At 40.3% G+C, this 23,456-nt stretch overlaps 3 protein-coding genes across 4 annotated transcripts; 2 read left to right on the forward strand and 1 right to left on the reverse strand.

The window, feature by feature from the left end:
- Positions 1-2,506: 2,506 nt before the first annotated feature.
- Positions 2,507-10,726, forward strand: LOC104441825 (protein MEI2-like 2). The gene is given in 14 exon segments (XM_010055081.3): positions 2,507-2,924; positions 3,967-4,023; positions 4,700-4,834; positions 4,913-5,379; positions 5,824-5,982; positions 6,061-6,177; positions 6,275-6,426; positions 7,838-7,929; positions 8,014-8,435; positions 8,437-8,954; positions 9,043-9,127; positions 9,215-9,283; positions 9,476-9,655; positions 10,051-10,726. Coding segments are annotated over 13 exon segments (2,556 nt in total). The 5' UTR covers positions 2,507-2,924; positions 3,967-3,980; the 3' UTR covers positions 10,168-10,726.
- Positions 10,727-11,309: 583 nt separating this feature from the next.
- Positions 11,310-15,377, reverse strand: LOC104441843 (ribose-phosphate pyrophosphokinase 4). Of its 2 annotated transcripts, none has more exons than XM_010055099.3 (7): positions 15,077-15,377; positions 14,078-14,393; positions 13,080-13,175; positions 12,889-12,957; positions 12,683-12,811; positions 11,783-11,879; positions 11,310-11,692 (listed from the first exon to the last, which is right to left on the reverse strand). In XM_010055099.3, the coding sequence occupies exons 1-7, from the start codon at positions 15,202-15,204 to the stop codon at positions 11,562-11,564; spliced, it is 966 nt and encodes a 321-aa protein (XP_010053401.2). In that variant the 5' UTR covers positions 15,205-15,377; the 3' UTR covers positions 11,310-11,561. The 2 variants fall into 2 exon arrangements, with proteins under 2 accessions (XP_010053401.2, XP_010053394.2); XM_010055092.3 differs by having other exon boundaries at positions 11,310-11,695; positions 15,077-15,376.
- A 5,383-nt stretch (positions 15,378-20,760) lies between these two features.
- On the forward strand, positions 20,761-22,971 carry LOC104441861 (glycerol-3-phosphate acyltransferase 1). The gene is made up of 2 exons (XM_010055110.2): positions 20,761-21,578; positions 21,872-22,971. Exons 1-2 carry the CDS (start codon positions 20,817-20,819, stop codon positions 22,757-22,759), a joined length of 1,650 nt encoding a protein of 549 aa, XP_010053412.2. The 5' UTR covers positions 20,761-20,816; the 3' UTR covers positions 22,760-22,971.
- The last annotated feature ends 485 nt before the right edge of the window (positions 22,972-23,456 follow it).

Here is a 23,456-nt window from a genome sequence, read left to right on the forward strand (position 1 = left end):
GACAATTATCAGACCAATCCGATTATTTGCGTTTACACTTAGGCTTTGTCCGTTTCGTGAAAAAACACATAATTTTAAAAATATTTTCTTAAAATTATTCATTAGTAGCGCTTGCAAAAAATTAAATAAACGAAAAATATTTTTATTGCTCATGTAAATATTTAAACAATAATTTTTGCCGATCATGCAAATGTTTTTTTTATCAACTTATTATTTCAAGCGATACGAATAATTATTTTTAAGGAAATATTTTTAGGAAAATGTTATTTAAATCATTTATTTTTTTGCAAAATAAATGAAGTTTTAAATAAGACACTTTTCCTTTTAACCAATTAGTCACCTGAGGACAATGAAGCCATGTTATCAAATAGTGGTAGTTAACGATAGGTGATCATTGGTCCTCAAAAGGAAACTTGGTACTACTTTCACCTCTCGTCTCGAGCATTAGAATCCCGATCATCTTTCTTTCCTATAACCTACACAATTAAATAAAATGCGGAGGGACTCTAGTTTCTAAAACCGCTATGGTCTTTTTTTTCCTTTCATAAGATATTCCTGGATAATTATCTAACAAGTATTTTATTGATGGGTGAATATTTAAATTAATAAATATATTTCATTTTTCACGCGTTTCCGAATCCTACATTTTTTTTTTCTTCCTCCGTAAATGTGCATAGGTCCAACACATATTTTAAAATTAATTAATAACACCAATAATCATGTTACCTCGACTTCACGAGATTTTCTTTGGATGTGGATTTTCAGGGACATGCCCACCCCAATATTATTTTTCCGGCACGTGCCGACAAATGCATAATGGTCGCCCGCTAACTTTTTTTTTTTTTTTTTCATAATTACAAGACGATTCCTGCTGTCTCGGCGGCATCTGATTGGCTCGAATTTTTGTTGAATTATGCATCTCATTAGGAGACAAGCTCCGCTCCGACTCGTTCGCCGACGCGAGGCCACGTCACCGGAGTCCCACCCCCCAACGGAATCGCCTGCATCCGATCCCACGGAATTACCGGTGCGCGTCATCTCCGATTGGCCACTCAGAAAGGACGGGCGCAAGACGACAAAGGCGCGGGGGCCCACCACAATCGGGGAAAAGAGGGAGGGGGGGGGCGGGGCGGGGCGGGGCGGGGGGTAATTTTGAGGCGATCCCAAGGGCAATTCGGTCAACTGGGGATCTCCTGATAAGATATTTTAGTCTTTTTGGCACTCGATGGTGGAAAAGGAAGAGGGGGAAGGGGAGCCGTGCGTGTCAACGGACGCCAAAGGTGGATTCAAATACAGTGGAATGTTCCTCCTCCTTTTTGCCTTATTTATTTATTTATTTATTCATTTATTTTTGGGGGAAACCCCAAAAAACAAAAAAAAATTCTACTTTATGGATAATTTTTCAAGGGGAAAATAATTGCACCGTGGCCGAAGGTTTCGCTTTTATATTTTCTCGAATTCTTTTTATTACTTCTTCGTTGGAAAAAGGGATATACATTTTCGCATGATTTTAGAGATCGCAATCTTTAAGCTATTTTCATGCTTCTCTCTGATAATTACTGTGGATGAAGTGAATGCTTTAGCCTTTTAAAGAAAAAATTTGTTAATGTTTAATATTGAAGACTTTCAAGTTCACTGGAAGCATTTGTCAATTGCATGTACTAAATTCTACTTAGCAAATAAAGCTGTAATTACACCAAATCCACCTGTATCTGGATAGATTTTAATGTTTTAAGTTTGGTTTCTCTGGGGTAAAAGCAAGAAAATACTTGAAGTTCGTCGTCCGAAAAAGGTAAGCCTTTTAATTGTGATTAAGAGACGAATTCATGACTTTAACCTTGAAGTATGGGAAGCAAAGTCAAACGAATTGCGTGCTATTACACATTTCTCAAGTTTATTTGTCTATTTTATCTCGAAAATAAAGACAATTAGTGCTATGATAAGAATATTTCGTTAGGATCTGCAGGATGAATATATCGAATCTAAAAAATCCATTTCTTTGTAATCGCAATAGGTGACAAATTGACCGAGTTGGCGATTTCAATAATTAATCTGGTCACGTCAATTCAAAATATGTATAAACTAGATTGACACACACCATAAGATCACATCTTCAATGGATAAACCCAATTTATCTTATATATATATATATGTCATAATTGAATGACGTATCGCCCTTTATCCTTCCCATTGATTTCACTAGCCAACCGGCCGCCCGATTCAAGACCCACACCAATAGATAGACATAGCTACAAAGCACATTTTCAATAAGATAACCATTTTATCCTTGGATATATTACTGTATCACTATATTTTATTGCCCTAATTCCGTAACCGGAGGAAAGGGAGATGAATCTTCTTCCAACGTTCCATAATAATCCCAATCTCTTCAAAATTATAAAAAAAAAAAAAAAAAAAATCTGCTAAAAATCTAATTGAGCTTCCGCTGCGTTGCCAATTCTCCCTCCGTTGATTCGGTGCTGGTGCTGGGTGCTGGTGCTGCTGCCTCCTCCTTCCTTCCCTCTTCCCTCTTCCCTCCAATCATACACTCCTCTCCCTCCCCCCCATTTTCTCTCTCTAAAAGTCCCGTCTTTTCTCTCTCTCTTCTCGAAGCTCTCTCTCCTCTTCACTGAATTCGTGTCCGTCTCGCAGCGAGAGAGAGGGCCGGCACTGGGGAGTGGTTGAATTCAGAAATCATCTGGACTTGCACGCAACTCTTCTCTCTCTCTCTCTCTCTCTCTCTTTTCTCTCTCTATCTTGCCTTGGTCAGTGTTTTGATCCGGGACGGCTCTTCGTCCAATCGCTGAAAAACTCCATTATAACTTGCTGCTGCCTATCGGGGGCGCTGGAGCGAGGTGTTATTTTCATGGTGTCCTCGTTAGGTTAATCTCTCCCGCGTCTTCATCCGCTTGAATAATTCGAGGGTGGGTTTTCTTTTCTCGTCTTTTTCTTTATTAATTTCCTCGCGCCCCCTTTTTTGGGTGCAAAGTTCTGTTCTTGATTTTACGCGATTCTTGCGTGCGATCTTCCCGCGATTGCATTCGGTCGAGCTGAAGCGGGCGCGCGGGATTTCCGTCGTAATGTTGATTGGGTTTTGGTCGCCGGCCCGAAAGTTTACGGCTTTGGGGGTTGGTCGGTCGGGGATGAGGAGGAGTGTTTGTGTTTTGTTGCGATGATTGAACTTGTCTTGTGGGATTAGTTGTGAGATTATGCGGAACTCGGAAACGTTTCTGTCTCTCCACTGCTTTTACCAAGCTGTCTCGTTTTGTTGTTTATGTTGTTTGATTGAATTCATTCGAGGCTTTAGCAAAACTTAGGTTGTAGACGGATATGGTTTACGGATCCTAATATGTTCCTAATTGTTTTTGTTTCGTAATGGCGTGGGGCTCCCTTTACCATGGAAAATCATAGAGTTCCCTCATGGGGATTCCGTTTTTCCCCTTCTTTTGTGAATTTCATGCTGACCCTGAATTCTGTAGTCGGCCAATTTTTTAATTTTTTAATTTTTTTCTGTAGTTAACTCATTGATTATGCTGAAACCTGAAGTCTCATGCTCTTATAAGTAGCGTTGTGGTGAAAAAGGGAAAGGCCTTAGTTCTCGGAGCTTGCGGTGTTAGTTGCTTGCTTCAGGGGTCGATGATATGACTGTTGAAAGTAGGAAAAGGAGACAGAGTTGGAACCTTTATCTTTTATCACTCTGAGAATGTTCTTGTTGACCTTCCCGATGCTTTCTCTGGGCTGTGGTTATATTCAATTTGGTGTTGTTCTGCGGACATTTAATTTTGTTTGAAAAGTTTCTTAACTGCAGTTTATTCTATTGCTTTCCCAGTTCTGTTTTCTTAGAGTTTTAATAATTTGTTTGTCTTCAGTTCTGTGCTTCTTTTCTTCGATTAATCAAGTGATTTCTGGCTGCTTCGTGCTAGTCAATATATGTTGTTCAAGTCTCATCAAATTGCTTCCTGACAGCAGCTGGTGGCTAAATGGAGCGGAACTCGAAGGGTTTGACTTTTGGAAATTTTGAAGGTGTGATTATTTGTTGTTCTTCTATTTTCTCTCTTGGTAATTTCGTAAGAGTATAGAAGCAATAAATGATGCCAACTCATAGTAAACTGATACTTTGAGTCAAAATTACGTGGGTGTGGATCCAAACTCCATTCTTGTTTTGGGGTCTTTTCTCCTCCTTGGGCAGCCATTGGTTGAATAAATGGGATTCACATTTTGACTCCCTTTAGATGCAAACATGACAAGTTACTTTTTAGCTAACATTTGAAACCTCAATGGCTCCTCTTGCTTTTGCTAATTCAAGTCCAACTCATATTTTCTTTGGAAGGACCTTTTTTTGTTGGTCATTTGACTGAAACTGTCTCCAAACTGATGATGCATGGCTGTTTGAAGCAATTTTTAATTTTTAAATATTCATTTTATAGAAAATATTTTGTGGCTCTCAAAATTTGACTTCTCTTCAATGTGAAACACCGAAAACCTTTCAAATCCATCAATATTTACATATAGAATCTTAATATCAACTTTTCATATTTCCTTCCAAAACAATGGGACCATCCTAGCTTTTCCAAACATGTTTGTGATATTTCCGTGTATTTCAATTATCATCTCAGAACTTTTATGCAGCGAAGAATACCTCTTTTATTCTATATGGCCTCTTGTGTCCTATTCATAAGATTAGGTGCTTTCTTTATAGGTCCCTCCAAGGTTCCTTCAGCAAATATTCCAAGAAAAGTAGGATTTGGTGCATGGGGGATGCCGCATGAGGCACATGCCTCAAATGATACTAGCTTGTTTTCTAGCTCATTACCCGTCCTTCCTCATGAAAAGTGTAAGTATGTGCCCTTGCAATTAAACAAGACATTATTCCTACAGAGCGCTTCACAAGGTTGTTACTTTATATGTGCAGTGAACTTCACTGAGTCTGGGAATTTTGGCCATTCTATTGATGACAACTTCCCAAAGCTAAGTAAGTTGAGCCAACAACTTGAAGAGACTGATCCACTTGAAGATCTTGAAACAAGTGCAATTGGAAATTTGCTTCCTGACGATGAAGACGAGCTTCTAGCTGGCATAATAGATGTCCTTGACTTAGGCGGATTGCCCATTCAGCTGGATGATACAGAAGAATATGATTTTTTCGGTAGTGGAGGAGGAATGGAACTGGACTATGATCCTCAGGACAATTCAACTATTGACCTGTCAAAGTTAAGCATATCTGATGGCTTTACAAATGGGTTTGGTCACTATGCTCTTACAAATGGTTCCGGAACAGTGGCTGGGGAACATCCGTATGGTGAGCATCCTTCGAGGACACTGTTTGTACGGAACATTAATAGCAATATTGAAGATTCTGAATTGAGATCTCTGTTTGAGGTAACTGCATAGCTCTGTCACTCAGTTATAAGTCATACTGTTCCTTTTTATCATCAGATTTTTACAAGTGAAAGTTTGCTTGCTTTTCTTTCATCTCTGTGGTATAATAAATTTCAGTACGAGCTATTTTCACTGAAAATGGATATATAGATGCAGTCTTTTTCCTATGGTCTTAGTTGGTCAAGTGATAGGCTTTCAAGGGAAATCTTCTTGCACCATAATGTGAAACGTAGTATTATAGCTCATGCTATTCTATTCTCTCTTAGTTACCGTTTTTATTTTTTATTTTTTAAACTTCAATCTAGTTATAGATGGTTCGATTTATCCTTTCATCTGTAGTGTTTTTTTTTTTTTTTTTTTTGGGGTGGGTTTCAATGATACGGAAATGCTTACTGCTTTTTGTTTGTTGATCACATATTTTCTTACTTTTCCTTTTTCTGGTAGCAATATGGCGATATAAGGACTCTATACACTGCATGTAAGCATCGTGGATTTGTGATGATTTCATACTATGACATTCGAGCTGCCCGCACGGCAATGCGTGCATTGCAAAATAAGCCCTTGAGACGAAGAAAACTTGATATTCATTTCTCCATACCTAAGGTACCATTAATTTCTAGTGTCTACTTGGAACTGTTGATTAGACTGCTGTAAGTATTAACTGTACTCCTGTGCATACAGGATAATCCGTCAGAGAAGGATATAAATCAAGGAACTCTTGTAGTTTTCAATTTGGATGCTTCCGTATCAAATGATGAGCTTCGTCAAATATTTGGTGCTTATGGGGAAGTCAAAGAGGTCATTGCTTTTAGTCTCATCTTGTATGGAGTAGTATGCTTTCTTCTATTCCTCATTCTAAAATTTGCATCGTGGATTTCATTGTGCACAAATGCAGATCAGGGAAACTCCCCACAAGAGACATCATAAGTTTGTAGAATTTTATGATGTGAGAGCTGCGGAGGCAGCTCTCAGAGCATTAAACAGGAGTGAAATTGCTGGGAAACGCATAAAACTCGAACCTAGTAGACCTGGTGGTGCACGTCGGAAGTAAGTATTAGACTTGCTGCCTTAATATTGTTACTTGTGAAAGTTCGATTCTAGGTACTCATGACTTTGATTTCTAATGCTATATGACTGGTACAGAAACCGTGAGATACATGCTCGAAATCTTAGGACAGGCCTTTCCATTTTGTTTGTTGTTCCATTTTGCTCTTGAGAGGCCTTGAATGAAAACATGGGCATAGTTGCTGAATTCCCTTAAAGTAAATAGAACTGTTGGAATATTGGTTTGGCCAATTGACAATGTAAATCCCAACCTCAGAAACCATGAGGTACATGCTTGAAAACTCACGAAAGGCCTTTCTGTTTTGTCTGCTGTTCCATTTTGCTCTTGAGACAGCCTTGAATAAAAACATAGTTGTAGCTGCTGAATTAAAGTAAATAAAACTGTTGGAATATTTTTTTTGGCCAATTGACAAAATAAACCCCGACCTTTTGAAGCAATCAAACCCTCACCATTAAATCCCATCAGAAAAATACCCAACCTTTCGAATCTGTTTCTAATCTATGCCAGATCCTCTAACACCATAGATGAGAGGGAAAAATGTGTTAGATTCGTTTCCAAATTGCAATATTGTGTCGAATTTTATTTTTTGTTCCTTCTGTGCTTTTCTCCCACCCCTCATCTTTCATTATTATCTTATGATTGGATAATATTTTATATAGCTTCATATCATCATTTTTCATTTACTGTAATGTGTTAATCATTTTTTGTGAATAAAAATATTGAAAAACTAGGTTTTCTTAAAGAAAATATGGCCTTAATGGAGATCCTGTAAATACATAATGCAAAAAAGTGTGAAAGGGTAATTAAACTATAATTTTTATAGGGAATCTAATCTTGGGATAGAATTGAAAAATGTAGGAAAAGTGAGGATTTTTTTTGCAGGTAGGCCTATTTTGTGACTGTTGTCTTTAATGAAGCATTTTTGGACAGACTTTAAACTTAGCAGTTGTGTGGAAAAGAATGGGGGAATAAGACAAGTGATTTTATTTTGTTAAGTGAGTTTTTATTTAATTGGTGTCATTTAGATTGTGGCTGATCGAAAATTCAATTTGTTGCTCTAAATATGTATCTTGACTTCCTATTGCATGGACCTTATGATTTCACTCTACTTACCATGTAGTTGAAGTACAACTATCGTATGGAAGACCCTGATTAACAGTTGTTGGAGTTCCATCTTAGGTTCTCCTCATTAAGCATTGTTATGTATAAACCTTGCATGAAATTGGCTCCAGCCTCCAATGAACAGAAATAGACATACTGGAGGGCATTTATCCAATTCACATATTAGTGATTTTCCTTAGATCCATCAACATATAAGGTGTTTCAGGATGCTGAATATCTTGTAAAACTATTATTTACTAGCTAACTTAGGGCTCTACCTCTGTCGTCTAGCTTGATGCAGCAACTTAGCCTAGAGCTGGAGCAGGATGAATCTCGAGCTTTCCGGCACCAAGTAGGTTCACCAATTGCCAGCTCTCCTCCTGGTTAGTATTTCAAAAGTCCGCTACTCTCATTCTTTGCTAGAATTTGCTTCTCAATCAATTAAAACGCGTGAATCCCCTTGATAGGTAATTGGATACAGTTTGCGAGTCCCATTGAGCACAGTCCTTTGCATACTTTTAGTAAATCCCCTGGACTGGGATCTCCTAATTCTCTACAGAGCAACCATCTGCCTGGGTTAGCTTCGATTCTCCCAGCTCAGTCATCTACTTCACCAAATTTTGCAGCCATTGGCAAGGATCAAGGAAGAATTAATCATGTCAACCAGATTTATCCAAATGCTGATTCTACAAAAGGAGTGACCTTTCCTCATTCTAATTCCTTTCCTGAGCATAGTCTCAGCACAAGTCCTGGACCTGTTTTTCCCTTGGCTGAGTCAAGTCCGAATACATCTTCTGTTGGAACTTTATCTGGTCCTCAATTTCTTTGGGGTTCTCCCACTCCCTATACCGAGCGATCCAATTCATCTGCCTGGCCCACATCTTCAGTTGGGGCGTTCATTTGTCTCCAGCAGACAGGGACAAGGATTTTCATATGCCAGTCGCAATAATGCATTTCTGAGTACCCAACAATTACATCATGTGGGATCCGCTCCAACTGGTGTACCTATGGACAAGCATATTGGTTTCTTCCCTGAGTCACCAGAATCGTCATTCATGAACTCAGTTGCCTTTGGAAGGCTGGGTCGAGCAAATGGAAATTACATGATGAACATGGGTTCTCATGGCAATATAAATGCTGGTATAGGCATTCCTGGAAACATAACTGAAAATGGTTCTCCTAATTTTGGAATGATGTCATTGCCTAGGCATCCTCCTTCGTTCTATGGAAATGGTTCATATCCTGGGTTAGGAGAAACCGGCATTGAAGTATTAGCTGAACGGAGTCGAAGTCGGCAGACTGGTGTAAACCAGATGGACAACAAGAAGCAGTATCAACTTGATCTAGAAAAAATTATGAACGGCGAAGACACTAGAACTACATTGATGATCAAGAACATCCCTAATAAGTAAGGAGACTGTATAAACTCGCGTGATATTACAAAACCATTGATGTGTGAATTTTCTCAATTTGTCTAATACTTATCTACTTCACAGGTACACTTCAAAAATGCTGCTTGCTGCAATTGATGAATATCACAAAGGGACATATGATTTCCTGTACTTGCCCATTGATTTCAAGGTAAGTGTACTCTGGGATCCAAAAAGAAGTGGTACTTACTATCAGTCTGCTGATTTGCTGCTGATGCTGAGGTTTTTCTTATTGCAGAATAAATGCAATGTGGGTTACGCCTTCATTAATATGGTTTCGCCGTCAAACATTATTCCTTTCTTTAAGGTGTCTTTTGATTCCTTACTTATTCATTGGGAACTCCTTATTGCTAAATAGTTTTTTCCTTTACAATGCATGATCTATTGGTTGAGAGATCGACTGCGAATGTTCCAGTTGGGATGGGACTACTGGCTGTATGTCATGTTATTGTGAGTAGTTGTAGAGTTGCTCTCTCAGTGCTTATGAATTTTTGTGCAGACATTTAATGGGAAGAAGTGGGAGAAGTTTAACAGCGAAAAGGTTGCTTCACTGGCGTATGCTCGAATCCAGGGCAAGGTTGCACTCGTCTCTCACTTTCAGAATTCAAGCTTGATGAATGAAGATAAGCGGTGCCGTCCAATTCTCTTTCACTCAGAGGGCCAAGAGACTGAGGATCAGGTAGCATTTAGAATTTGTTCATTCTTTGAACCGTCTTGGCATATGCATAACTATTTTTTTTCTTTTCTGAAGTTAGAATAGGCTGCTTTGTCCTTATTAAAATATAAAACACCTAGTCAAGTGAGGGGAGTTGTTGAAAGTTCCTTTGCTTCTCACTTATTATTTCAGTTACTATTTATGCTAGGAATGATTGGAGTTGTAACTATTGGTAATACACATTAGTTGACTACATGTCCTCACATTTCTTTTATAAAAACTGGTCATAACCCGTGCTGAAATATGGAGCACTGGCCTGGATATTAGTGGTTTCTTATGATCTTATAGCTTTTCCTTCTTTAAATTAAAAACACTGCTAAAAGTCATGACCTTGCCTCTTGTGCTTGTCATTCCTTCAGGAGTCTTTACTCACTGGAAATTTGAATGTGTACATTCGTCAAGCGGATGGTTCTTATGCTGGGGATTTACTGGAGAGTCCAAAGGGCAGTCTGGATGAGAAGCCCGACAGGAATTAGCAGTGCGCCACATCTGTTGGCCATGGTAAATAATGGCTTGAAAGCTAACTCCTGTATAGGTACATAACTGTACAAAATTGGGACAGAAAAGGGACATGGTAACATAACTGTATGTATGACGTGACCCAGAGTTTCAGGTGCTGGTTGAAGCTTGTAACTATGTACGAGGGGACCTTGTTAGATGTGAAGTGGAGAGCGGCATAATCACTATTCAAAGGCATAGTGAAGCATGCTGCTGGAAGAGCGTATTTGCCATCGAATGGGGAAATGCAATTGTTGCCACCATGTTAATTTGTCTCTCTGGGTTCTCTTTTCTAATGTATCTAGCATTTTCAGTCATTTTTTCAGGACAATTACCTGCTCATGTTGGTACATACCCGTAGGATGAGCGAGAGGTACTGTTTTCACAAATGTACAGGAGAGAACATGCCCTCTGCACTCTCTATTTGTCTTCTGTCGTTGGCATGCGTCTGTAAAAAACATGTACATTCCATCTTTGGATGATCAAATGCTTTATCATTGCATAAAGTGTAGCTTTCCGATGTATGATGCATCTGCAGAATCCGGTTACGAATTCTTAAAGAGCATCTATGTCTATTGTTTTGTGACCCATACAGTTTCTAGCCAAACCCCTTGTGTTTCCAGACCGCAGTAGATGAGTTGACGACAAAGACTTTCATCGAGCAAAATTTATTCGTAGTATTATTTGGTTGACTCCATATCAATCAGTAAACCAATGTGGTGATGATATATGGTGATGTTGACGAGTGTCTCGTGGCACTTGCGAAGGCAATGAATGATGAGGAAAACTCTCATTTTGAAGACACCGATTAAGTTCCGTAATTTTATTTTTCTAGCGACATTGAAAACCGGTTCATATTATGTCATACGATAAGAGTTCGGATAAGCAGGCACTCAAATACACCTCTCGTTCCTCAATTCATGCTGTTAAGAAAAGTCCAGGGGAAAGAAGATACCGTCATAAATCTCTGTGAACCATTCTGACATGAAATAGAAGCAGCAAAAAATTCTAACCTCTCTCTTGTATTCCAGAAAACCTAGATAATAATCTCACAAAGCCAACGAATGGGAAGCGCATTTTCCCTGCATGGATCCTATTTCAATGGGAAACTCCAATGCCAAGAAGAATCATCACACGCCATCGCTAAATTTGGGAATGCGTCCGTTTCCATAAATTGATCAATACAACCTCGTAGTGGGGCGTCACATGAACCCCCCCTGTTCCAAACACAAATAAACCAAGGTTTCTGAACTGAATTATTCCGAAACTACAATCCTCAGAAGGCCCCATTGGAATAGGCCTCACAGAAATAATGCGATTCATTTTTTGCACTTCAGAACTCTTGACATTTTGGTTCCTTTAAGAAGCCTACTTAGATCTGTAAGGCGTCTGCAATGGATCCAGCAAGACTCAAAACTTCGAAAGGAGCTTGATTTCCAATAGCTTTAACCGTGTGCGGGCAAGAATCCGTTATCCAGAAGTAGGTGAATCCCTTGTCAGAGCCTTCTAAAAACGATGTCAAATAATTGTAAGATGCTCAAGTTCAATTTGATAATTTTAACTATTTGAAAGTGCAGAATTCAAGTAGCATACCTCCATTGCCAGAGAATCTCTCCCAAGATCGTTTTGGGAATACCGCATGAGTAACATATGCGCTCACCTTGGCAGCACCATTAGCAGCCAAAACTTTCTGGCACGGTAAAAGAGATAGATATAAGGTCCAGCATATGAAAATTGCAGTTTACATTTGATGTACAATGTAACGGGGCTAAATTGCCCCAGAGTTAACCATATGACCAAGACAGGGCCATTGGAAACAATGGCCTTGGATGTTGGGAACAATGGCCTACAGAGGCATGTCGATATTTTCCTCCACTAAATTAAATGCTAGTTGCTACTAACTGATTGCAATATACTTTTATCTTCGTCTATGCAATGACAAGCAGAGAAAACTGTTACCATGGGCACCAGTGAGATACATTTGTGTCAATCATAAGTCGCAGAGAATTACACAGAACACCTCTACTAGATGAAAACTCAATCGAGCCATATGCAGCCTCTTTTTATCATCTGTCTGCACTTCAATTTTGATGATTTAGTGTAACAAACCCCAAGCAAGCATGTCTAGATAGGCCTTCTACTACTGCTCTTTCTTTCAACTAACATTTTGTGGAAGTTCTTCCATTTCTGTGCATTTCCCATCAGATAATACGTTTTATTAACAATCAACAAGCATTTCTTAGAAATAAGAAATGGTTGTCCTCCACCAGCAATATGCATGACTATGGCATGACTCGAGAAATGACATTAATCAAGAGTAGTCAACAATGTGAATTACACACTGCACAGTTTATGATGGTTGACTAGCATCAGCTAAAAAATATGACAACGCACTCCATATTTGCAGGAGTTCTGGAATTTACAAGCATACAGTGTCATGCACATGAGTAGTTTGTATTTTGGAACATAAGAAAGATGATGTGTTGAAAGTACCTGGCACTCAATTAGGGTTCCCCCAGACTGCACCAGATCATCAACAATAACTACATGACAGCCAGAAGGATTTCCCTCCTTAAGCCGCACTATCCTCTTGTCACCTTCACGAACCTTTGTGCACACCACCTGTTGTACACCGATATCAAGTATCCAATGTGGTAAAAATGTAACTAGATTCAACTGAAAGTAAGAGCAGGACTGACTGCAGGAAAATTATCCAGGAGCTTGTGAAATCTCTTCCAGGCTCCATCATCAGGAAAAGCGACAACAACCTGAAAAATGACTAAAAATTAAACAGGAGACTTAAAATAGAGGGGTCTGCTGCACAGACCACACTCACATATGACAATTAACAGATCTTATAAAAGATGGAAACCCTGGGCAATCTACTTACTTTCTCAGACTCAGGAAGCTCGCAAAGGCGCCTCTTTAACAGAGGAATCCCTGTCTCAAACAAAGGCAAAACGTGGTCCCCAAAATAAAACCTTTCCTGTGGTAAGAGAAAAACCTCAGGGTCCAATTAATACAATAAAGCTACTGGAAAACTGCACTTGCAGACATGCAATAAGCAATGCTTTTGATTATAAAAGCAGGCACTAGGGTACAAAAACAGAACAGATGGAACGTGCCCCTAAATAAATAAAGGAAAAAGAAAAGAAAAGAAGAAATGGAACAGCACTCTCAATAACAAACTTACTCATCAATAATCTTGCAAATATACCAACTAGATAAGTTGCTGGCTCAAAATGGAACTTGTTTGTTTCTTCAATCATACCATTACAGTGCGCCTAAACCAAACCAGTACACATCTACCCATTACCACAAAAGCAAAGCCAAGGTGACAAATACTTTTGATTGGAAGTACACTAATAAGGACCCAAAAATATAGATTGTTATAAGATGCATAATGTCTCTTGTCTCCAACTAAGTACTTCTGATGGATGACTTGACCTCATAGAAGAGATAACAAAAATATTTCTTTTCTAAGATGAATCCTCTCAGGTGATGCCTTTGTCATTTTGGACGACCCTAGACAAGGATATGATAAGTTTGATAAGTGGAGCTCCAGTGCATCAGTTGTGCTTCCACATGCTGGTAAACTTCCAGACACAGAAAGTCTTGAGTACATTTAACCAATGGTTACAGGGATGTCAATCAATGCATTTTGTTTGTACCAGCATGGACCACGGTCTCATGGTCACACCACCACAAAACCACTATGTAGTAACGTATGTGCCAAAGGGAGAAAATACAAGTAACATCTCTTCCATCAATCTCATGCTGTTTCTATAGAAATTATGGCAGAATTGAAAAGGAACAAGTCGAAGTATCTTTTCTATAAGAAGAATCCAAGATATATATTTGAGTTCAATTGGTGCCCATGAACCATACCTGCAAAGCATGTATATCGTAGATAACTAAGCTTGTTGGCCCCCCTCTTGAGATGGGAATGTTTGACAAAATTCTTGCCATGGTAAACGCTGTAGCCACATCTCCTTCTTCTTCCATTCGTTCAAAGGAGCCAGTGGGGAAATAAGCCAACACCAATGTAAAGGAAGCAACAAAAAGCCGCGGTAGTGCATAAATGACTGAAAGCTGCTCGAAGATTACTGATGGAGAACTGAAGGATGCAAGAAAAGCCACATGTTGACCCCGTATATCTTGCGCATTGTTTATGAAAAGGTTTGGGAATCCATCATCAAAACTCCTGCATGTATGTTGAATTTGTCAATCCTAGCCCTTCAACAAAGAGTATATTGCGGATGTATGTTTAGCAAGCCCATTGTCCAACCGTATCTACCTCAAATTACATTGCACACTATGCCCAAATGCCAAAAGTTGAGACTCGATAGTTCACGAGAAACTAATAAAAAAGTTGAAAACTTTGTCTCCTTTCGAGGAGAAAAGGTTGCAACTTTTGATTCCTAGGTGCTAATTTCATAGTCCAACTGATTGCCCTCATTCGAAAACACATCCCCTAACGAAAAGAAGATTGAATTTAGTGCCGGCATCAAATTCAAAGCTCACCCATGTCACGAAAAAAACAAAGACTCGCTCGCCGTTGGAATTCATGATGAGCAATTTCAGCTCCTCAGGCTGGAAACGCAACAGTCAACAGAACAGAACACGACAGAACATAAAGCACCATGCCGTACTAGGTACGGCAGTGCAAAGATCACATCAAAAGCTCGAAATTTGGATTCATCCACATACACCGCCCCGACAGACACACCCCAGACAGAGCGCAAGCCGCGCGCTTTCACAAACGATGAAGCTCTTTGGAGTAATCGACCGCGCACATATCAGTCCGTTTCGGGTTTCGCAAAACTGTATGCAGCTCGAGCACGCGCGCGAGAGAGAGAGAGAGAGAGAGAGAGAGAGAGAGAGAACCTCCACTTGATGGACTGGAGTTGGATGAGGCCGTCGGAGTGGTCGGCAACCTTGCGGGCGAGCTCCTCGGACTCCACGCAGTGGAAGAGCAGCACTTGTTTCTTCCCCGTCTTCTCCTTCTTCTCCATTCCAAAACCCCACCACCCACCAACCCCCGCAGAGAGAGAGAGAGAGAGTTTTTAGAGAGAGAGAGAGGGGGTTTAGAGAGAGAAAGGGTTTCTTGCTCTGGCTCTGGTCCTGTGAAGAAGACGCACTCGACCCAGGAGGACTCCAGAGAGAGAGAGAGAGCGTGTGCGCCGCGTTGCAGGTTGTTCTCGTTTCCAATGTTTCTCTTTCCCCCTTTTAAGGATTCTTTTGAGATTTTCTTTATCCTTTTTTAAGGATTTTATTGATGAATATATTGAGATTTTTCCTTCTTCTTTTTTTTTTCCTTTTTGGAGGGTCTGACATGAATATTTAGAGATGAGACACTCAACAAACACACTTGAGAAATCATTAATTAAAAAATGTTATTATCTAGTAAATAGTGTTTTCTTTTTAGCTTTTACCGGAATTGAGCGAAATTCCATTGAAAAATACGGAGGGTGAGGCTATTTCCAATTTTCCATTTCTAACATGGTTGGAGAACATTCCTCGTGTCGCGCAATGCTGGAAGGAGTACTTTTGAAGCCCTTCTCTTTTTTCCTTCGAACATAGTTTGACTCTGGCGTGGCCATTGCCGTGGCCAATGGTGTAGACCTCGACAACGTTTTTCATTCAAAGAAAGATGATTCCATTTTTATGCTCGCTCATCTCCTGGTGCTAACGACAAAAATTATTGCAAAAGTCTAGACTTTTTTAAGAATATAGTTAAAAAAGTAAAGGCAGAAAGTAGAAATCATTCCACTGTATGCTAAAAAATAGTACTTTGCGGCAGCGACAGGGGACAATAGTGAGAATTGTGATCCAATAGGATCACAAATACATCATCATCACATCACATGACATTAGTAACAAACTAATAGGAAGAATCGATTGGTGCCGTTTCCATTAAAAAAATATAATCCAATTTGCCCTTAGCATGTCTCAACATCCAATGTCGAGCCGACGCTGATGTGTTAATTTGATGAGCTTGACATAGCCGGCCGGAGAAGAAAAAACAAAGAAAAAAGGAGAATTTTTTTTAAAAAAAAATATCAAAAAATTGCTATGTCAACTTTGGCAACGTCATACGTGTTGGTCAAATAGCATTCATGTTAGTATCGATAGGCTAAAATTGGCTAGATGAATTAAATTGACATAAATGTTAAATGTTTAGAATGGAATTGGCAAAAAAAAAAAAAATTGGGATTGAATTTAAAAATTGCAATATGTTTATGACTATTTTTATAATTTTCCCTCAAATCTTCTAAGAACCTGCTTTGTGCCCAATCCTCTACTCTTTTAGATTGACAAACATCCAATCACTTAACTGTCCCCACTTTAATTTTCGTATCTGAGCCTGACCCCAAATAAGCATTACAGCATCGGTCAATCTTCTTAATAACCGTCTTAGAAGGGAAGAAAGCTCCACATAAGAAAGAGATTAGGCTGCACATAACAAAGCTGATGAATAGAAGTCTCGCTGCAAATGGACAGTCTTTTTGGCACTCCAGGCTCTAATTCTACTTAGAATTCTCTCAATTAAAACTCTACGATCACTTTCAGAAAGCTTCCCTGAAATCAATGGTAGCCCAAGACACACCAAACTGGCAAAGAACCAATCTTAGATCCCCCAAGCTGCACCATTTCTCGAAGATAGTATTAGAGACACCAGAAGCAGTAAATTCAAGTCTTTGAGGGATTCAGCTTTGAACCAGACATGTGCTAGAACTATGGTTGGGAAGATTGCAGGACTTTGAAAGCAAGGATGGAAAAAGAAAAGGTATGAAGAAAGTCGAGGACAGGTTTTATAACAATCCATAAACTTGAAAAGGGAAAACTGATGGTGCACATTGGAGGAACAGGACTAACGGTGCTTTAGGAATAAAGATGGACGGCTTCCGGTCGGGAACCTTTGTCCCCATTACGATCATGATGCCCATCGATATAAAGGAGTGACCCTACAAGACAATTTGTGATATTATATAGCTAAAAAGCTAATATTATACAATTTTCAATACCCATTTCAGGATAGATTCTTAACATTGTTCTCCAGGTTATCAGCAAGCAGTACCCACTGCAGCTGCCTGTACAGTTCGGTAGCAATTTGATATGGGCCAAAAGCCCACTACAAATGGTCTTAGGTTCCACCAAGCCCATAAATGTAGTTCATGCATGCCTCAGCTTTGCGCCCGGCTGAGAACATCAGATGCATTAGAAACTAGCCAACTTCGTGAAATTAATTATGGGCTCAAATCATTAAAGAGACCACGATGAAAACAAGGAAAATGTAAAAATTTTGTGGACCATGCCGATTGTCTTAAACTGTTAGATGAATGTATGGTTTAACATTTAAACATTCTAACAATCGCCCTCATGCTTAACTTAGGTTTGTCCTAAGAGTAATCGAGGAGATATATAATAATAGAGGCAAATATGGACTTGGAAAAATTTAAACTCAAGACTACCTGCTTCATGAAAGATATTGCGGGACTATTGCTAGCTTTTAAAACAGTTGACGGTTGTTTTACGAAATCTTTCAAACAGAAGAATTATTTGGGGATCAAAAGATGCTAGAGGTTGCACCTAAGAGGTTGAGGAAAACAAAAGGAGGTGAAATGGGACTTATCATGTGATTTCACGTTCTATGTTTTTTTGCTGAACGCCAATATGGGAAAACAAAAGGGGAGATGAAGAATAGGTGACTCATATCATGTGATTTCACGTTCTCTGTTTTTTTCTTTTCCTGAATGATCATGGGATTCCAAGTTTATAATCCACAGTATATGTTCACCCAACACGACACATTAAGAAACCACTACAACATCTACGCAAACATTCCACATGCAAGAGTGTAAAATCTTTACACAAAGCGCGTGCGCACGAGCTAAATGTTCGTTGCACCCCATGGAGGAAGAAACCAGCAGCTTCCGGGGAACATTCAAAGGTCTCAGGCGAGTTCATACTATACCTCTCTGACCAAGAAACAGGAAGAAAATAAAAAAGATGTGCACGTTGCGTGACGCACCCATTCACCGATGATGCTTATTATACAATAAGTTCGACAATAAAGAGCGGGAAAGAATAAGAAACCCAATCACATGCATGGCATTAATCACATAACTCAAAGGAGTATCAACTCCCCATATCTTTTTTCTCTGCCTACAAGTGGAAAACCAAGCCGTGCTAGGCATAGGGAAGCCGTGACGAAGTACATTTAGTTCCAATCCCTAAGGATCTGCATTTGCATGAACAGTTCAATAGTGCATGACGGTGTCATCTGTCCCTTACATTTTCCAAGAGAAAACAGAACATCAATCTCTTTTTCTTTTTTCTTTCTTTGCCTCTTTTGCGCCTTTGAAGAGTCAAAGGAATGCGAACCGGGTGGGGGTTAAGAATTGAATTAACCTAACGGCGGCAAGAAGACAACATGCGTGATGAAGAATAACATACTTCGCGAATGATTGATATAACCTCACCAGAACAAGTAATGGAGAAAGCATGAGCTTATAAGTTAGGGAAGAAAAAAGGACCATCAAATTTTTCTGTCTAGCTCTGCTAAATGAGCATGAGATCTGCAATGATATCCAGTCAATAAATTTTCCTAACGTCAACGAGAAGAAAACACGCATGATGAGGACTGCATACTTCGCGAATGATTGAGAACCGTACCAAGACAAGTAATCAAAGAAGCATGAGCTTCACTGCCCACCCAAAAGAGATTAAAAAAATGTTAAGGGAAACAAGTTGTGGAGTCATATTTTCTTTCTAGATCAACTGACGAAGATGAAATCTGCCATAAGAAAAGAAAAAAATTTGAATATTTTAATACTAAATATCATCGCCTAAAAGATTAAATTTTTAGATTAATTAATAGTGATCTCACATGATTGTGAGAATGAAGTTATTCAAATATTTCAAAACCATCCATTTGCCTCTCTAAACATATATTTTCATACTTAAATTTTAAGTTAAAACCCATCGCTGGCAAGACAGAAAAAAATTGCATGTTGAAGATCACATGCTTGGCTAATGATTGAAAACCTCACCAAAACAATTGAGGGAGGAGGCATGAGCTTACCTCCCCAATAAAATAATAAAAAATAAAAAAGTTCGAGAAAAGTTCGGAAGAAAAGAGGCCAATCGCGAATTTTCTTTCTGGATCTGCTAATGAACATGAAATCCGGAAAGAATTTCGCCAGTGCCTTCACCTACCCGACTATCATAGTTGGGTCGATTGGAAAATCTAAGAAAAAATCCGTATAGAGGTCTTGTGCCATTTTGGTGAAATGCAGTTGAGATCTCAACAACCGAAGCTCACGCTTGAATTCAGAAACATGGAACGATTGATGCATAGATTATCTCTGTAATTACCTATGGCTTTCCTACAAATATCATCGCGGGAAATGTCACTACTGCACAAGGGTGAGCAATCATCGACGAATTATATGAAGCAATCATCGACGAATTATATGAAGAAGTATGTAGGCGATACATTCATTTTCTCCGTGTATCTTTTAGCAACGAGTCTTCATATACCTCTAGCATCATTGTACACATAAATATTAAACCCATCCACCTTATATTAGCTTCCAATTTTTGAGCAATTGGTCGTATATTAAAATGCATCATGACACATCATTCGGCGACCTTATATTAGCTTCCAATTTTTGAGCAATTGGTCGTATATTAAAATGCATCATGACACATCATTCGGCGAAAATTGAGTTGCTGTACCTGTATCTAGAAAATCATCACCAACTACCTAGTATCATGCATATTCTAATCACAAAATAGAGGGCATCTACAACAGGATGAACATTTTTCTTTTATATAGTTATTGCGATTGGACTCCAAGACATTAGCCTAGTTGCTTAATATAGAGCATATAATATATCTGCAGTGGAAATTATATATGGCATTTTTAATCAACCGTTTCCATGTTCATGTCGAATTGAATTGAGGGGGGCCCCAAAAGGTTCCTTAAATTCTCCGCGCGTTCCTATTCATCACGGGAAGCATGTTGCGGACTCGGGGGAGGGAGAGAGATCCAAACGTGACATGATCTTGCAAAGGCGGTCACCAACAACAACAAGCCAACCTACTATCTCTCATTGATATATATCCGGGAAGGGAAAGCGGTGTGCGGAGAGACCTCGTCAATCAAGGCAGATAACAGAACAACATTTTACCAAACAAAAGATAGAGAGAAATAAATTGAAAGAAAACAAAAAGAAATACTAGACTTGCCGATATATTTTGGCGGTGCAAGAGAATTTTTACACAAGTAGCTTTATATACCATTGATTCAAGAGAATTGGTAGTTATAATTATCAAATTATAGGGCAGATAAATCGGCTCTGTAAAATTTGCCGCGATGCACGCTTCATTTTTTCATAGAAAAAACAACAAAATAGGATGCGGTATTAAATGCTGGCGGTGTGGCTAACCAAATATCGCTCTGGTCAACCTCCCAACTCGACCCCACTTTAATGGCTTCTCACTATAAATTCCCCCTTCACGTCTCACGCTTCTTCATACGGTCCCTCCTCCATCAACTCTCTCTCTCTCTCTCTCTCTCTCTCTCTCTCTTGTTGAAGCTCAGGGAAGTTCATAAGCCATGGTGTTCCCAATGGAGCTTCTCAAGTTAGCAGACTGGCTCCTGTGCCAGCTCCTGGCCGGCTCCTGCTACAGAGCCGCCATGAGAGTGAAGAACTATGGCTTCCTCATCACCAACGCCAAAAACCCATCTTTTCGATCACCACCATCGTCACAAGCCCATCCCCAACCCCCGCAAAGCCCTTTTCCTCCGGTGACCAAGTGCTCCTTGCAAGGCAGGGAGTCTGAGACCTTGGTTTGTGACATCCATGGAACCCTCCTAAGACCCCAGTCCTTCTTCCCTTACTTCATGCTCGTGGCCTTTGAAGGGGGTAGCATTTTCAGGGCACTGCTCTTGTTGCTTTCAAGTCCCTTCCTGTGGGTGTTGGGCCATGACCTCAAGCTCAGGACCATGATCTTCATCTCCTTCTGCGGGCTCAGGGTCAGGGACATGGAGAGTGTGAGCAGGGCTGTGTTGCCGAAGTTCTACCTTGAGGGACTCCATGCTCACGCCTACGAGGTCTTGGCCTCAGCTGGTCGCAAGGTGGTGTTCACTAGCGTCCCTAGGGTCATGGTCGAGGGCTTCCTGAGGGAGTACTTGAGTGTTGATGATGTGGTAGGGACTGAGTTGCAGACTACCGGGGGATACTTCACCGGGCTTGTCTCTGGGTCTGGTGTGCTGGTGAAGCACAGGGCACTGAAGGCATACTTTGGAGAGAAAAGGCCTGAGATTGGGCTTGGGGGTCCAAGCTTCCATGACCATCTCTTCATCTCCCTCTGCAAGGTACGGACTTTTCCTTCTTTTTAATATTGAATAACATTTGACCAAGCTAATCTCTCTCCACCTCCTAAAGGAGGGGGGAAAATACCAATTAACGTGTCATTTTGGGAAAGTCTGATGGTGCATGACAGTTGTACCTTTTTCCTCTTCAAGGAAAAAACGATGCACCAGAATGCACCATATTCATCCCTCAGCGAAAGAGCACTTGCTGCTCTGTAGCTGCTATATATGTGCACGTCCTTATTCCTTGACCAATTATGATTATTGACCTATATGTTGGTTTGCAAAATTGACAGGAGGCTTATTTGGTTACCAAGGAAGAGGCCAAGGGCAGTGCAGGCTCAGTGGTCTTGCCCAGGAGCAAGTACCCGAAGCCGCTGGTGTTTCACGACGGGAGGCTTGCGTTCTTGCCAACCCCGCTCGCAACCCTCTCCATGTTCCTGTGGCTTCCGCTCGGAATCGTCCTGGCCATCTTCAGGCTCTTCGTGGGCATCTATCTCCCTTACAAGTTGGCCATTTTCTTGGGAACATTAAGTGGCGTGAAGTTCAAGATCAGCGGGTCGAAACCCACGAAGTCAGACCGGAGGAAGGGGGTCCTCTACGTGTGCACCCACCGGACCCTCCTCGACCCGGTCTTCCTCAGCACATCCCTCGGACAACCTCTGACCGCAGTCACATACAGCCTCAGCAAGATGTCCGAGATCATAGCCCCAATAAAGACGGTAAGGCTGACCCGAGACCGAGGCAAGGACGGAGAGACCATGCAGAAGCTGCTGAGTGAAGGTGACTTGGTGGTGTGTCCTGAGGGAACGACTTGTAGAGAGCCATACTTGCTCCGGTTCAGCTCGCTGTTTGCTGAGCTGGCCGACGAGATCGTTCCAGTGGCAATGGACGCACATGTGAGCATGTTCTACGGGACGACCGCGAGCGGGCTCAAGTGCCTGGATCCCATCTTCTTCCTCATGAACCCTAGGCCTTGCTACCACGTCCAGCTCCTGGAGAAACTGCCCCGAGAGCTCACGTGTGCCGGCGGTTTGTCGAGCCACGACGTTGCGAACAACATTCAGAAGCAACTCGCTGATGCTCTGGGGTTTGAGTGCACTAGCCTGACCCGGAGGGACAAGTACATGATGCTCGCAGGCAATGAAGGGATCGTCAAGGAGAAGAAGAAGAAATTATTCTAGCCAGCTTGAGATTATTAGTGTTGCCTCATTTTTTTATCCCTCTTTCTTTGTAATAACTACCATTATATGTCCGTTTTGGTATCACGGTACGTACTTTGGATGTGAAGGTACAGTTATTTACTATGCATTACAATTGTGGACCGTGGAATCATCCTCATCGTTCCATGTATTAATTGATCGACTGTCAGGCCACAGTTCTGCTGGCTTTTGCATGCAGTGGGCGATCCATTTTCTTTTAATTTTTCCTTTGATGTATGCTTTTCGAATTCATTTTTTTTTTTTTTTGTCTCTAATTGCAAGTCAAAGAGGTGTGTTGGAAACTCTTTTTTTTTTTTTTTTTTTGCCTAGGATGGAGCGTTTGTTAGGTTGACTACTTTAAAAGTCTGAAATCTAGTTTGCCAACATTTATTATGCACAGCCAAGGAGAGATCACAAATTCAACCCCCCAAAATAATAAAAATCTCTGCACAGATGCAATCACATGGCACGCTGGTTTGAAAATTTGCATGTAATATACGGCCATCCTTTGGATCGAATCAAGTTGTTTCGGCACGAATTTAATGTGACACAAGTTGGTAATAGAAAACTTCATCCATAACTCGAAGAGCATGCACGTTCAGGGAAGAAGCGAAGGATTTCCGCAATGACTAATAAACATAACACTAACCATTGGGAGGGGCTGCATTTGCAAACCCTA

The sequence above is a fragment of the Eucalyptus grandis genome, chromosome 1, assembly GCF_016545825.1.
Source record: "Eucalyptus grandis isolate ANBG69807.140 chromosome 1, ASM1654582v1, whole genome shotgun sequence".
In the NCBI taxonomy this organism is placed as follows: Eukaryota; Viridiplantae; Streptophyta; class Magnoliopsida; order Myrtales; family Myrtaceae; genus Eucalyptus; species Eucalyptus grandis.

Bases quoted from the DNA above. Each gene is read 5' to 3' on its own strand.
- LOC104441843 (XM_010055092.3), bottom strand. From the start codon at position 15,204: ATGGAGAAGAAGGAGAAGACGGGGAAGAAACAAGTGCTGCTCTTCCAC. The intron at 12,958-13,079 runs GTAAGTAGATTG...GTCATTTTTCAG, and splicing joins AGCTTCCTGAGTCTGAGAAA to GTTGTTGTCGCTTTTCCTGA. The intron at 11,880-12,682 runs GTACTTTCAACA...TTACCGTGCCAG, and splicing joins GAACCCTAATTGAGTGCCAG to AAAGTTTTGGCTGCTAATGG.
- LOC104441861 (XM_010055110.2), top strand. From the start codon at position 20,817: ATGGTGTTCCCAATGGAGCTTCTCAAGTTAGCAGACTGGCTCCTGTGC. The intron at 21,579-21,871 runs GTACGGACTTTT...CAAAATTGACAG, and splicing joins TCTTCATCTCCCTCTGCAAG to GAGGCTTATTTGGTTACCAA.